General features: G+C 42.2%; 1 protein-coding gene across 1 annotated transcript in view; it reads left to right on the top strand.

Annotated features, from left to right (window-relative positions):
* Positions 1-341: 341 nt before the first annotated feature.
* The window catches only part of LOC139407801 (homeodomain-interacting protein kinase 3-like), a 44,698-nt gene continuing 28,337 nt past the window's right edge, over positions 342-16,702 (top strand). The window contains 2 exon segments of the mRNA XM_071151667.1: positions 342-412; positions 414-1,532. Of these exon segments, the coding sequence (XP_071007768.1) occupies positions 348-412; positions 414-1,532 (1,184 nt within the window). The 5' untranslated portion in view covers positions 342-347.

The following is a 16,702-nucleotide window of genomic DNA, read 5'->3' as shown; positions in this document are numbered from 1 at the left end:
ACCATAGCTTGCCCACAGAGGGATGGGATTCCCCCCTCATTACATTGATATGGTTTTAGTTTTTTGCTGAATGCGCCCTGGTAGAGCTTGCTATGGAGAACCAATGGAAATTCTGGAAACCACATGCTATCTGATCTAACTGAAATGTCTAATTGCCTCCTCGATAGCAGTTTTTGTTGGAAGTTGTGTTGATGGCCTAACAATCAGCCACGTAACAACAACGTGGCTGGCTACGTTTTATATAGCGTGAAAAATGTATTTTTGATAGTTATTGCCTGCAAAACAAGAGGTGCGGTAGTTGTAAACTAATCTTTCCCATTCCTTCTCTCTCACAGGTATGGCCTCAAATGTTGGTGTACCCACCAGATGTTAATCAAACACAAACGAGTGCCTTTTGCAGTGTGAAGAAACAGAGTTGAGTTCAACAGCTGTTTTTTTTTTTATGATTGGACCCTGTCGACCTATATAATTGGAATAAACCTTGGCATTGCCCAGCCTACCAATATCCTCCATTTAAGACAAACTTCAACATCTGGTAGAAACCTGAGTGGGCAGGACATATCTTTGCAGGCCACTGCATCCCTGAAAGTAGTACACAGTGAGTTGCTCCAAAAAACACCTCGGACCCAGGACCAGGGTCCCCCCGTCAAGGCAACTGTCCAGAGAAGCCGGCACAGCAGTGGAGCTACAGGGGCAGTCAGACTGGCCAGAGGGGACTGTGGCCAGAGAAGCAGCAGTGAACGAGGTGAGGAGATAGAGAGCGAGGGAGGTTTGAACTCATTGAAAAGCCCCCTGCAATGTGGGCTGAAACGTCAGGGTGAGCACCCGGAGAACAGTGGGAAAGCCATGCAGATAGTGGAGGACGTTTCCATGATACCTGCCATGTTGCAAACTAACATAGGGAACACGGTGGGGGGAGTGCCCCGCAAACAGAATGGGGGAGGGACTGGGGCTCGCAATGCGGTCGGGGATGGGGACTACCAGTTGGTGCAGCACGAGGTCTTGTGCTCCATGAAGAACACTTACGAGGTGCTGGAGTTCCTGGGGCGCGGCACCTTCGGACAGGTGGTGAAGTGTTGGAAGCGGGGCACAGGAGAGGTTGTGGCTATCAAGATCCTAAAGAACCACCCATCGTACGCGCGACAGGGCCAGATAGAGGTGGGCATCCTTGCCCGTCTGAGTGGCGAGAATGCAGATCAGCATAACCTGGTGCGGGCCTTTGAGTGCTTCCAGCACCGCAGCCACACCTGTCTGGTGTTTGAGATGCTTGAGCAGAACCTCTATGACTTCCTCAAGCAGAACAAGTTCAGCCCGCTGCCATTGAAGGTGATCCGGCCGGTCTTACAGCAGGTGGCCACTGCGCTGAAGAAGCTCAAGAGCCTGGGGCTGATCCACGCTGATCTGAAGCCGGAGAACATCATGCTGGTGGACCCGGTGCGACAACCTTACCGGGTGAAAGTGATCGACTTTGGCTCGGCCAGCCACGTGTCCAAAGCTGTGTGTTCCACGTACCTGCAGTCACGCTACTACAGGTAGGTTGGGCCTGTCCTTTTACGTCACAATAATACAGTTTAGTACTGTGACCTGACTACATGAATAGAGTGTTTATGCCTTTATCTTCATAGAACTATTTTAAAAGTTGGAATGACAAATCAGCACAACTCCAGTTAGGCTACCAATTAAGCACTGACCAGTTCAAGATACAGGGTTAGCATTTCACAAGGGTTAGTCTATTGTCCAGAGCTTTATGCATTTAGTCCATTATGCAATATGAACAAAGGGCCCTGTAATAACCTGCAGATCTTTCAGAGGGAGCTTGACGGCATGCAAACGCTTTCCGTGCTCTGCCTCTGTTAACCATCAGACGGTCACACCCAAATGGGCCTACATTACATAACCTGTTGAAGGAACAGAAATGTTTACATGAACAAGAATGCCTTTAATGTTTTACATGTTTCCGGATGAGACACATGGAAAATTCTTGATGTCTAATCCTTTTGGCCACTACCATATATAGGCCTTACGCTTCCAATTTAACAAGTATGTGAAATGTTGAAACAGTGTTACGTAACATACCTCCGTGACCCGCTTCGGTGTAATGGTGCTTCTCAGAAATGGTCCTGGTCTATGAAGAGCTTAGAAAGCCAGTTTATTCTCATGGCTTGGCTGCATATAGCCAGAGAGGTCAGTAGGCGGGGGGAAGAATGTTGCGTGTAAACGCACATTTAGAGACCAGAGAAAGACATTTGGACGTTCCTCTGTTTTAGAGTGTGTGTGTGCAGAACACGGCACCAAGGTATTTTATTTTCTTTCCATCTGCATCTTGGTATTGGGAACAGCAGTTCTCGTGTTCAGCCAGCCATGGAGCATGTGTTGGAGGCTGACATGAGGTTCACAACAGCTAAGGCTGGTTGCCTGCCTTCTGAACTGTACACAGTGAACAATTGGCTTCTCTTGGATTCATATTTCCATATCATTGTGATAACTGTAGTTTATCTATGTGTAGACATGCCAGTATGTCCAGTGAACTCAACCTACGCAGATAGCAGTATGTGAACACCCCTGCAGTTGCACACCTGCTAAACCTCCCCCTACGCGTCTCATGTAGGTGTTGGACTTATCTACTTTCTTGATGTTGATGATGTAATGTTTCAGTGAGGGTACAGAACCCGTGTGTGACTTTGTTACACTCAGGTTATCAGTCAAATAGATATAAGGAGGAACTGAGTGCATAAACTGGAGGTTGAAACTGAGTGTTTCATAAGAGGGATATTACTTCTTTTCATAGTGCTTCACATTTTGGAGGTGACTTAAAGCTTTACTTTTTTACTTCTCAACTAGGCCCGAAATGCAGCTCTCAACTATTACTGCTGGATTAAATCAGAAATGTGTTCAAATTACAATGCATAGACTGCTGCCTGTGACATGTAGTTTACGCCTTATCGTTTTATAGCAGTGGTCACCAACCTTTTCTGAGTCCAGGTCACTGAGTCAAAATGTAACCTGAGATCTACCATTCACATTTTTTAAATAATATTATTTAAACCTAAGCCTATGCTACATTAACCAATTCAAAACAGTTCTGTAGCAATGAGGTTTGTGCAGTAGGCTATAGGCCCAATACGTTATCACAGCCGTGCTTGAATTGCCCTGCCAATATTCTTCAGACTATTTCAACATTTTTGGTATACACTAGTAATAATTTGTTGTATTACTTGTGGCACAGCTGAGTGAGCATAATATATACATTTTTGTTACTGGACTGATGGCCAGCATCTGATGGTCAGTCTGAGGCGATGGAGGGAGCAGCCGTGAGGCTGTCTCTCACCAGACACCGTCCCCTCCGCTCTCCCTCCTTCCGCTGAGAAAAGGGGACACAGTCTTCCAGTTGATGGTGAAACTTAACTCGCACTGCATTATTTCTGCCTCCTAGACCAGAGAAAGTGCAATATTCCTTGACAATAAATAAGACACAAGCCACAAATATAACGGAACCTTAACAAAAACATTTTGCTATACTCATTCATTGCAGCTGGTTGTAGCATGAGTGGAAGTAGGGAAAACGCACATTTCATGGCTTTATAAAAGGGTTGAACAAAGTGTTGACAGGGCCGAATAACAACATGAACTTACTCATAAAAACAGCAGCTCTTTGCTGTATTCATCGAGTCTCTATAGTCGTGGCTTTAAAAGTTTTGAAATCTCACATCAACTTTGCTGTGCATTCAAGGCTTCTTTTTACAGTCTATGGCATGAGGTAACCGAACTCTGATCACTGTCTGCAATCTGATTGGAGAGCGGTAGGCCTATAAGTGGACTAAATTTGCTCTCCGGGCCTGCCAGGTAGGTGGAGTTAAACCTTCAGACACAAATGGTTCAAAAATGGGAACACTTTTACTGCTGAATCAAGTGCACCTATCGCCAACAGCGCTGTGTTTTTTATTAGTTAAGAATATATATTTATATTATATATATATATATATATTGCTGAAATGTTTGGTGAATGCCTTGGAGACTACTGGTTGGTGACCAATCTTTTTATTGGAACATGTAAAGTGAGTTTTCCGAGGTACCACACTGTGCCTTAAAAGCTCTCGTTTCGTTTTTTCAAAGTCACTACGATGCCTTTTGCCTCTACTCTCATTTCTACCTGCTGTTTGTAGTCTTCACTTTGCCTCCCATGAAGGTTACCTATATATGTACCTGCATGTTTCAAATGGTAACCTCTTTTCTGACATCAATTATCCAAATCCATGGACTGCAGGAAAACCCTGTTCTTGAGGGCTTGGTAAAATCCCCTTAAAACATCTACAGGATCGGTGTCCCTATACTGGGACGGTTGTTGCCTAATATGCAAAAAATGTGACTAGAAAACGTTGTATACAACGGTCAACTTTCTGGGACATAGACATCTTATATGGGCAGGTAGCTTAATTTCTTGATAAAACATCAGACAGAAACAATAAATGAGGATGGTTGCTAAATGTCATGTGCGCAGACCTTTTAGATTAAAGTAATTGTGCATATGCGTAGGTGTGTCTTTGCCTATGGTTGTGGGTTATGCCATTTAACACATGCCTCAGTTTTTCTTATTTTCAATGTGGTCAGTACCATAAATGCACTGTTACTGATTGACCATGGTGAAGAGCAACCTTTATTCATAGTCAGGCTCGTATACTGGGTTGTCATGACTAGGCACACTTGAGGGGCTTACACAGTAATTAGTTTTTAGAAAGGCATCAATCCGACGTACGGTCAGACTGCTACGAACTCTAATTCACATATACAGTGCATTCGGAAAGTATTCAGACCCCCTACTTTTCCACATTTTGTTACGCTACAGCCCTGTTTTAAAATGGATACACAGTTTATTTTCCCCTTATCAATCTACACACTACCCTATATAATGACAAAGCAATATATATATATATATTTTTTTGCACATTTATTGGAAGAAGAAAAAAAAACTGATCACATTTACATAACTATTCAGACCCTATACTCAGTACTTTTGTTGAAGCACCTTTAGCAGCGATTACAGCCTCAAGTCTTCTTGGGTATGACACTACAAACTTGGCACACCTGTATTTGGGGAGTTTGTCCCCATGCTTCTCTGCAGATCCTCTCAAGCTCTGTCAGATTGGATGGGGAGAGTCGCTGCACAGCTGTTTTCAGGTCTCTCCAGAAATGTTCATGTCCGGGCTCTGGCTGGGCCACTCAAGGACATTCAGAGACTTGTCCCGAAGCCATTCTTGCGTTGTCTTGACTGTTTTAGGGCCGTTGTCCTGTTGGAAGGTGAAACTTCACCTAGTCTGAGGTCCTGAGCGGTCTGGAATGAGTTTTCATCAAGGATCTCTCTGTACTTTGCTCCATTCATCTTTCCCTCAATCCTGACTAGTCTCCCAGTCCCTGAAAAAACATCCCCACAGCATGATGCTTCACTGTAGAGATGGTGCCAGGCTTCCTCCAGACGTGACGCTTGGCATTCAGGCCAAAGAATTCCATCTTGGTTTCATCAGACCAGAGAATCTTGTTTCTCATGATCTGAGAGTCCTTTTAGGTGCCTTTTTTTTGCCTAACTCCAAGTGGGCTGCTGTGCCTTTTACTGAGGAGTGGCTTCTGTCTGGCCACTCTACCATAAAGGCCTGATTTGTGTGTAGATTGAGGATTTTTTTATTTAATACATTTTAGAATTAGGCTGTATAACGTAACAAAGTGGGAAAAGTCGAGGCGTCTGAATGCTTTCCGAACACACTATGAGAGACTGCATTTAATTATACCGCATCTGGTAGATGTGTGGTAGCTATACTGAAAGTGGTGAAAGCCTAATGTGGAGGTCCTGGGTTGGCGTGGTTACACGTGGTCTGCAGTTTTGAGGCCAGTTGGACGTACTGCCAAATTCTCTAAAATGACATTGGAGGCAGTTTATGGTAGAGAAATTAACATTAAATTGTCTGGCAACAGCTCTGGTGGACATTCCTGCAGTCAGCATGCTAATTGCACGTTCCCTCAACTTGAGACATCTGTGTCATTGTGTTGTGACACAACTACATATTTTAGTGGCCTTTTATTGTCCCCAGCAGAAGGTGCATCTGTGTAATGCACTTTAATTAGCTTCTTGATATGCCGTACCGGTCAGGTGGATGGATTATGTTGACAAATGATAAAGTGCTCGCTAACAAGGATGTAAACTAATTTGTGCGCAGTTGAGAGAACTACGTTTTCTTTGTGCATTTGGAACTTTGGGACCTTTTATTTCAGTTTATGTAACATTGGACCAGCACTTAACATGTTGCGTTTTTTAATATTTTTGTTCAGTATAGTTGCACTTGCCTTGAGTTTTCTCTCTCCAACTATGGGTTGAGGTTGTTGTTACAGTTTGGCTGAGGAGTGCGTAAGAGACGCTGAGCATGATACACTGCTGCTAGAAATAGGCCTAGAAATAGGCCTAGCCTTTGGGTGTTGGACAGTGCAGTCTGACTGCTACAGATGGTAAGCTGCTGGCAGGGGCCACAGTAAAACATGCCAGAAGTAAATCCCCGAAGGTCACACTCTTCTGGCTGATCTCGGATCAGTTTATAGGTTTTATAGATTTAAATTATACTTTCTGAATATTCCAGGATAACTTTTATTGGGGGGGGGTTTGTTCTCTTAAAAGTAGAATAATGTGCCTGTCACCTGGCCGCCTCCTTTGAGGAATTTGACCGCTGTGTGTTTTTTCATTGCCTTGCTTTTCAGGTTTGGATTTTATTTGGGCATGTGTGCTCTTGAGCACAGCCCACATGTGGTGTGTGGTATTCTAATGAGAAAATGAAGTTGAACCTATTGAGATGCGAGAACAGATAAAATTGCATAAATATGGATACCATTCCTAATTTAGGCCTAATCAGGAGCACTGGTAACAAGTTCATCCTTTTAGAACAAACTAAACATTTTAAAACACTTCTTATGGTTATGCTTGGCGGTGTACTGTTTATGCTGTATACAATGGTATTTGGAAAAAGCCACAGGGTGGTTTTTCAATACGGGTCAAATGTTTATTGGAAGTTTTTTATTTTATGACATTTGAATATTTGTAGCTATTTTTTAAAGTTGCAGTCAGTTTGTGCAATACGTTAGGAGAGGAAGCAGATTGCGTTCTTCATTTCACCTGTCACATTATTTGTAGTTCCCCAGGACAGTTGAGCCAGTCACGTGTTTGTTTGTAAATGGGAGACGGCGAGAGCTGGTGAGTCCAAGCGTTCTGTATCTATCAGCTAGTCTGTGAGGCGCATATGAGGTGATAAAGTTACACTTGTATACAATTCACTACTGAGTGTTTGCTATCGGATATCTTATAATGGCTTTCTGCTATAAATCAAAGAGCTCAGGATGAGTAGTCTGTACAGCTACCATTTTTTTTTTATTATTATTATTTATTTTTACCCCTGTGCGTCCTAGTTTTTTTTTTTTTTTTTCTCTGTTCTTTTCCACTCTGCTCCGTGTACACGCGCATCACAACTTTGTTCATTTGCACAATTTATCTCATTCACTTTTGCTTGTAAATGTCCACTCTCACTGAAAATGACATTTGGTAGCTATTAGCTATGCTTAACTTTGAGCTCGAGTTGTCGGTCTTTGCAATTTTGTTTACGTTAGTTTTCGCACATTAGCATTTGGTTAGCGATTTTGCTATTAGTTTGTACAAATTGTCTTAGCATTCTGTTAATTGAGGCCCGATGGGCTTTTCTCGTTTTAGCACTATAGTTTTGGCAAGTCGGTTAGGACATCTGTTTTGTGCGTGACTCAAGTAATTTTTCCAAAAATTGTTTACAGACAGATTATTTCACTTATAATTCACTGTCTCACAATTCCAGTGGGTCAGAAGTTTACATGCACTAACTTGACTGTGCCTTTAAACCGCTTGAACAATTCCAGAAAATATCATGGCTTTAGAAGCTTCTGATAGGCTAATTGTGTGTATTTCAAGGCCTACCTTCAAACTCAGTGCCTCTGCTTTACATCCTAACTGACCTAAAACAGGGAATTGTTAATAGGATTAAATGTCAGCAATTGTGAAACTGAGTTTAAATGTATTTGGCTAAGTTGTATGTAAACTTCTGACTTCAACTGCATATACAAAACCTAATGTTCCTACTATAATCTGTAAATATGACATTGTGAAGTGACTCCAGTAATGTAGGCTTATTAATTGTTAGGCTAGTCAGTTAATATTTTTTGTATTTTGTGGTTAAGATATGGGTTAGGTGTAATTTTTAAATGTTATTTTTATTCTCTGATGTTTAGCCTCCTCTAGCTGTAGTTGGGCAGTGTTCCCCCTCCAGGTTCTTGTACCAGAATAAATGGAGCACTGTGCTCTTTTGAATAATTCAACCACCAGCTCATATGTGTGTGTGTGTGTGTGTGTGTGTTTTTTTGTTGGTTTTCTGGACAAAATAGTTCTGGAGTTACACAGCCAAAGAGTTTGCCTTCATGCAAGGTTTCAAAGTAGCAGGCTATAACCGGGGTTTAGTGTGAGCGCTAGGCTATTTTTGTTCAGTAGTTTTGTGGTTTAGCCCTGCCCTGAGGTTGGACTTTCCCTCTACCGCCCCAGGGCTGTCAAATGCACGGTTTGCAGTGTCCATGCTGTTATTTTTGCACTAATTGTCATTAGCAGTGAGCCCTTCATTTTTTGCTTTTAAAGAACCGTTTCTCCTTCTCCGCTCCTGACTGCATGTGTGCTGGTGCTGCAGGGAGGGGGACGTTGCCTAGGCTACTGAAGACTCGTTTGCCGCAACAGCTTGCATGTTTTAGCAAGGAGGAACAAAGTTTCATCATGTTGTGGAGTCCATGTTACAGCAGAAACTGACTCAACCGCACTAATGCCCAGCCGTCACGTCTCCAGTCAGCTCTTCCATGTTTATGGCGGGTATTTTATTTACGGTCTTCATCCATAACCATCGGTTATACTGTAATTGTACCAGCCCTACTTGGAGTACTACCACAAGTGGCATCACTGCTCAGCCACTCTTTTTGTTGTTTGAGAACGACAAGACTCTGTCAAATGTTAGCGATGGAGGTAAACCGGTTTTCATCAGTGTTTTACAGTTTGTATCAGCTCCTAGATCAAATCTTGATAACGACTATCTGGAATAAAATGCTTCTCTCACTGTATTGTGAATGACCTTTTCTCCGTTCCATTTCCATGACTTTTGGGTTTTGTAACAGTTAGGCTAGCACCACTAAAACACAGCCAGGTAATTACAGACCGTTAGAACAGAGCTGAAACGCGAAGACAGCCTTGATGCCCAAATGTGCCTAATTGGTTTAGTCTTACACTTTTTTTTTTTTTTTTTTTTTTACAGAAATGCGATGGGTAATTGGATCAGTCTAAAACTTTGCAGACTTTGTCAAATGTTAGCAATGGAGGTAAACCGGTTTTCATCATACACTGCTGCCATCTAGTGGCCAAAATCTAAATTGTGCCTGGGCTGGAATAATACACTATGGCCTTTCTCCTGCATTTCAAAGATGATGGTACAAAAAAATACAACTTTTTCTTTTCTTATCAGATCTAATGTGTTATTCTCCTATATTAATTTCACATTTCCACAAACTTCAAAGTGTTTACTTTCAAATGGTATCAAAAATATGCATATCCTTGCTTCATGTCCTGAGCTACAGGCAGTTAGATTTGGGTATGTAATTTTAAGCAAAAATTGGGGGAAAAGGTTCAGATTCTTAAGAGGTTTATGGATCGTGTGTGCTTTCCACATAACCAGCTTATCTTGTGCCAGCTCAGGGGAGAACCTTACTTTTATGGCTGACTGTTGCCTTTGAAGGAAGGAATACTGCTTCAGTCTTGCCGTCTAGCCGGTTGCGTTGTTGATCGTCATATTTAGTTTAGACTTGTAGAATGTTACTGTGCCATTTTTTGATATGACACGGATCTCTGTGTACACAACCAGGTCAATGTATTTCCCACGTCATGCTTATTGATCTAGTGCTGATAACTGTGATATAGGCCTATTAGTGTTCCGCAGTTGTCTTTCTAATTCTATTTGCTAGGAAAATATCCAACAATGTGTCTTTATTTTTCTTGCGCGGCGTCCGATGTTAAGCGTCGAATAGGAGGCGCTGGTCTTATTGCCTAGTATACTATAGGGTAGAGATATGGGTTTTGTACTTTTATTTTAAAGCCATAAACTTTTCGGAACAACATGTTCAGGGCCTTTTCTCTTTGGGTACATGCCTTGTGAAATGCGTGCATGCAAGCCTAGGCAGGATCAGTCTGTGGGTGCAATACAAGCTACTTGACGTTAACCAGAGCTATTTGCCTTTGCCACAGTAAAATTAATTACTCCCTCCCTCAACATTATGCAACATCACTGTTTTTCTTCCTCTCCTCTTCGCTTTGGTTCATAAAGCACATTTTTCATGTCTGCTCTGTCGTATGGCAGACTTGAATGGCCTTAACATATACCTGCTGTTATATTTTAGGTTGGACCCCATTCCATAGAGCCAGGAATGGAATGGCTCAATGTGTTTGAACACTACCTCCTTAAACTCTGAACATTCTGTACCGAGCGTTAGTAAACTTTAGAAATTAGGCAAAACAAATTTCACTTGCCCAGGTGCCTGCTAAAAGTGTCTGTTTGATTTCAATAGACATTCCCTGGTTCTCTCCACCCAAGGCTATTTTGTCCATATTAAAAGTGCCCTCTTAAACTTAAGGGCAAACTGCAGTTTTCATCACAAGGTGTTGGATATTATCTAATCCATGACCTGTGTAGTTGTATCTGATCCCATTCAACAGATCACAGAACTGTGGTGTAACAAGCCTCCTCGGATGTCTTAACCATGGGCTTAGTCTCCTCTGACCAGAGGCCAGTCTCTCGATGAGGTCTGGCAATTGACTTGACTCTTGGTGTATTGAAATGCCTGCAGGGAATGAGGGCAGTTTTAATTATGCATTGGCTTTGATGATTAAGCTGTAAAGACCGATCTGAAGATTTACACCAAAAAGTGTAGAGAAGCTAGCCATGTATCCTACTAATAGTTACCACTATAGTAGGGCATCACATCTTGGCATAGAGCTCTTCATGCAGTTGCTTTACTTTGTTTGTGATTTGTCTCGGTAAGCATGCTGGCCCTCATGGGGCAGCAGGTAGCGTAGTGGTTAAGAGCGTTGGGCCAGTAGCCGAAAGGACACTGGTTTGAATCTCCGAGTCGACTATGTGAAAAATGTGTTGATATGCCCTTGAGCAAGGCACATAACCCCAATCTGCTCCTGTAGGCTCTGGATAAGAGCATCTGCTTAATGAGTAAAATGTAATGATATTGTTGCTCTGTGTTTGATTGCTTTTACCCTGTCCATATCAGTGTTTGGTTAGGGTTGGGCGACTTACACTCTTGTCTAGCTGTTTGAAAGAAAGAAAAAAAAACGACTGCCTATATTCGCTCGCTCGCTCTCCATTTGATAGGCTAGGAATATGACTGAAGGTGGGTTATGCATGGCTGTCCCCTGATTAAATAAAAATGAATAAAAAATATGTAAGTTTCATCTCAATGATTTGAATAGCCTAAAAATGCACGATGCTTACAGAAAGTATTCACACCCCTCAACTTTTTTCCACATTTTGTTGTGTTACAAGGTGGGATTAAAAATGATTTTATTGTCATGGTGTAGATCTTTGACAAACAAAATACTTTTCTGTAGCGTTTTAAAAGGTTTGGCCTACAAACTACTATGACCCCTCTGGAAAGATGACTCTCATTAACACGATGGTGTCCTCTGTTTTGCTCGTAAGACCCCCACAAGCATTTTGTGACTCGTCTGAAGTCGGTACAGCCAATCTGCCAACTTCTGTCTGTAGCGTCCAAACAGTTTGGGATACACACTAATATGAACTGCCTTAGGAAAGGTGACGCATTTTTTTATTTTTTTTATATATATATATTTTTGGGGTATCTGCACAAAAGAAATATCTGCAATTTTCCACCAGTGGTGTGTTTCCACCAAACTGACTTGTTGCGGATAAATAACAGTGCATACAATATACACTGCTCAAAAAAATAAAGGGAACACTTAAACAACACAATGTAACTCCAAGTCAAATCAAATCAAATTTTATTTGTCACATACACATGGTTAGCAGATGTTAATGCGAGTGTAGCGAAATGCTTGTGCTTCTAGTTCCGACAATGCAGTAATAACCAACAAGTAATCTAACTAACAATTCCAAAACTACTGTCAATCACAATTCTGTGAAATCAAACTGTCCACTTAGGAAGCAACACTGATTGACAAATTTCACATTCTGTTGTGCAAATGGAATAGACAACAGGTGGAAATTATAGGCAATTAGCAAGACACCCCCAATAAAGGAGTGGTTCTGCAGGTGGTTACCAGGCCACTTCTCAGTTTCTATGCTTCCTGGCTGATGTTTTGGTCACTTTTGAATGCTGGCGGTGCTTTCACTCTAGTGGTAGCATGAGACGGAGTCTACAACCCACACAAGTGGCTCAGGTAGTGCAGCTCATCCAGGATGGAACATCAATGCGAGCTGTGGCAAGAAGGTTTGCTGTGTCTGTCAGCGTAGTGTCCAGAGTATGGAGGCGCTACCAGGAGACAGGACAGTACATCAGGAGACGTGGAGGAGGCCGTAGGAAGGAAACAACCCAGCAGCAGGACCGCTACCTCCATCTTTGTGCAAGGAGGAGCAGGAGGAGCACTGCCAGAGCTTTGCAAAATTACATCCAGCAGGCCACATGTGCATGTGTCTGCTCAAACAGTCAGAAACAGACTCCATGAGGGTGGTATGAGGGCCCGACGTCCACAGGTGGGGGTTGTGCTTACAACCCAACACCGTGCAGGACGTTTGGCATTTGCCAGAGAACACCAAGATTGGCAAATTCGCCACTGGCACCCAGTGATCTTCACAGATGAAAGCAGGTTCACACTGAGCACATGTGACAGACGTGACATTCTGGAGACGCCGTGGAGAACGTTCTGCTGCCTGCAAAATCCTCCAGCATGACCGGTTTGGCGGTGGGTCAGTCATGTTGTGGGGTGGCATTTCTTTGGGAGGCCGCACAGCCCTCCATGTGCTCGCCAGAGGTAGCCTGACTGCCATCAGGTACCGAGATGAGATCCTCAGACCCCTTGTGAGACCATATGCTGGTGCGGTTGGCCCTGGGTTCCTCCTAATGCAAGACAATGCTAGACCTCATGTGGCTGGAGTGTGTCAGCAGTTCCTGCAAGAGGAAGGCATTGATGCTATGGACTGGCCCGTCCGTTCCTCAGACCTGAATCCAATTGAGCACATCTGGGACATCATGTCTCGCTCCTTCCACCAACACCACGTTGCACCACAGACTGTCCAGGAGTTGGCGGATGCTTTAGTCCAGGTCTGGGAGGGGATCCCTCAGGAGACCATCCGCCACCTCATCAGGAGCATGCCCAGGCGTTGTAGGGAGGTCATACAGGCACGTGGAGGCCACACACACTACTGAGCCCCATTCTGACTTGTTTTAAGGACATTACATCAAAGTTGGATCAGCCTGTAGTGTGGTTTTCCACTTTTAATTTTGAGTGTGACTCCAAATCCAGACCTCCATGGGTTGATAAATTTGATTTCTATTGATAATTTTTGTGATTTGTCAGCACATTCAACTATGTAAAGAAAAAAGTATTTAAGAATATTTCATTCATTCAGATCTAGGATGTGTTATTTTAGTGTTCCCTTTATTTTTTTGAGCAGTGTACTTTTCCGCTTAAGTTTTCGTTCACCAAATAAAAATCCAATGTGTTTCCATGGATTTTCAACTCAATTTTTTGTTTTGTCTCAAATGTGTCTACTCTGGTCTTGGCACATGCACTCTAACCAACAGCTGTCAGATAGTGCTGGTAGGCTCTGTGGATAGGGTAGTCTACGTCAGGGGTCATCAACTAGATTCACCCTCCGGAATTTAGTTTTTATATTTTTCTTGAGCAGATGGTCAGGGGGCCGGAAACAGAATTTGACTAAAACCTAATAATTTCAAACCTTGCTTACATTTTGTATTCGATAATATATATATATATATATATCTATAAACAGTGCCTTGCGAAAGTATTCGGCCCCCTTGAACTTTGCGACCTTTTGCCACATTTCAGGCTTCAAACATAAAGATATAAAACTATTTTTTTGTGAAGAATCAACAACAAGTGGGACACAATCATGAAGTGGAACGACATTTATTGGATATTTCAAACTTTTTTAACAAATCAAAAACTGAAAAATTGGGCGTGCAAAATTATTCAGCCCCTTTACTTTCAGTGCAGCAAACTCTCTCCAGAAGTTCAGTGAGGATCTCTGAATGATCCAATGTTGACCTAAATGACTAATGATGATAAATACAATCCACCTGTGTGTAATCAAGTCTCCGTATAAATGCACCTGCACTGTGATAGTCTCAGAGGTCCGTTAAAAGCGCAGAGAGCATCATGAAGAACAAGGAACACACCAGGCAGGTCCGAGATACTGTTGTGAAGAAGTTTAAAGCCGGATTTGGATACAAAAATATTTCCCAAGCTTTAAACATCCCAAGGAGCACTGTGCAAGCGATAATATTGAAATGGAAGGAGTATCAGACCACTGCAAATCTACCAAGACCTGGCCGTCCCTCTAAACTTTCAGCTCATACAAGGAGAAGACTGATCAGAGATGCAGCCAAGAGGCCCATGATCACTCTGGATGAACTGCAGAGATCTACAGCTGAGGTGGGAGACTCTGTCCATAGGACAACAATCAGTCGTATATTGCACAAATTTGGCCTTTATGGAAGAGTGGCAAGAAGAAAGCCATTTCTTAAAGATATCCATAAAAAGTGTTGTTTAAAGTTTGCCACAAGCCACCTGGGAGACACACCAAGCATGTGGAAGAAGGTGCTCTGGTCAGATGAAACCAAAATTGAACTTTTTGGCAACAATGCAAAACGTTATGTTTGGCGTAAAAGCAACACAGCTCATCACACTGAACACACCATCCCCACTGTCAAACATGGTGGTGGCAGCATCATGGTTTGGGCCTGCTTTTCTTCAGCAGGGACAGGGAAGATGGTTAAAATTGATGGGAAGATGAATGGAGCCAAATACAGGACCATTCTGGAAGAAAACCTGATGGAGTCTGCAAAAGACCTGAGACTGGGACGGAGATTTGTCTTCCAACAAGACAATGATCCAAAACATAAAGCAAAATCTACAATGGAATGGTTCAAACTAAACATATCCAGGTGTTAGAATGGCCAAGTCAAAGTCCAGACCTGAATCCAATTGAGAATCTGTGGAAAGAACTGAAAACTGCTGTTCACAAATGCTCTCCATCCAACCTCACTGAGCTCGAGCTGTTTTGCAAGGAGGAATGGGAAAAAATGTCAGTCTCTCGATGTGCAAAACTGATAGAGACATACCCTAAGTGACTTACAGCTGTAATCGCAGCAAAAGGTGGCGCTACAAAGTATTAACTTAAGGGGCTGAATAATTTTGCACGTGCATTTTTTCAGTTTTTGATTTGTTAAAGTTTGAAATACCCAATAAATGTTCCACTTCATGATTGTGTCCCACTTGTTGTTGATTCTTCACAAAAAATAGTTTTATATCTTTATGTTTGAAGCCTGAAATGTGGCAAAAGGTCGCAAAGTTCAAGGGGGCCAAATAATAATTTCCACCTGTTGTCAATTCCATTTGCACAACAGCATGTGCAATTACACACACACACACACACACACACACACACACACACACACACACACACACACACACACACACACACACACAGTGGGGCAAAAAAGTATTTAGTCAGCCACCAATTGTAAGTTCTCCCACTTAAAAAGATGAGAGAGGCCTGTAATTTTCATCATAGGTACACTTCAACTATGACAGACAAAATGGCAAAAAAAATATATCCAGAAAATCACAATGTAGGATTTTTAATGAATTTATTTGCAAATTATGGTGGAAAATAAGTATTTGGTCACCTACAAACAAGCAAGATTTCTGGCTCTCACAGACCTGTAACTTCTTATTTAACCTGTTGCGTCTACCAAACCCGGATCCGGGATTCTATTTACAGACCTAAGCTCATTACCATAACGCAACGTTAACTATTCATGAAAATCGCAAATGAAATAAATATGCCATCTCTCAAGCTTAGCCTTTTGTAAACAACACTGTCATCTCAGATTTTCAAAATATGCTTCTCAACCATAGGAAAACAATCATTTGTGTAAAAGTGGCTAGCTAGCGTAGCATTTAGCGTTAGCATTAGCGTTAGCATCCAGCACGCAAGATTTCAACAAAAAACATAAAAGCCTTCAAATAAAATCATTTACCTTTGAAGAACTTCGGATGTTTTCAATGAGGAGACTCAGTTAGATAGCAGATGCTCAGTTTTTCCCAAAAAGATTCTTTGTGTAGTAGAAATAGCTCCGTTTTGCACATCACATTTGGCTACCAAAAAAAAAACGAAAATTCAGTCCTCAAAATGCAAACTTTTTTCCAAATTAACTCCATAATATCGACTGAAAACATGGCAAACGTTGTTTAGAATCAATCCTCAAGGTGTTTTTCACATATCTCTTCAATGATATATCGTTCGTGGAAGCATGGTTTCTCCCCTCAATCAAATGGAAAAGTACAAGCAGCTGGCGTTTGCGCACCGAATTCCACGCAGGACACCAG

The sequence above is a fragment of the Oncorhynchus clarkii genome, chromosome 1 (genome assembly GCF_045791955.1).
Source record: "Oncorhynchus clarkii lewisi isolate Uvic-CL-2024 chromosome 1, UVic_Ocla_1.0, whole genome shotgun sequence".
NCBI lineage: Eukaryota > Metazoa > Chordata > Actinopteri > Salmoniformes > Salmonidae > Oncorhynchus > Oncorhynchus clarkii.
The sequence above is the reverse complement of the archived record's forward strand: the minus strand, read 5'-3'. Positions and strand labels throughout refer to the sequence as shown.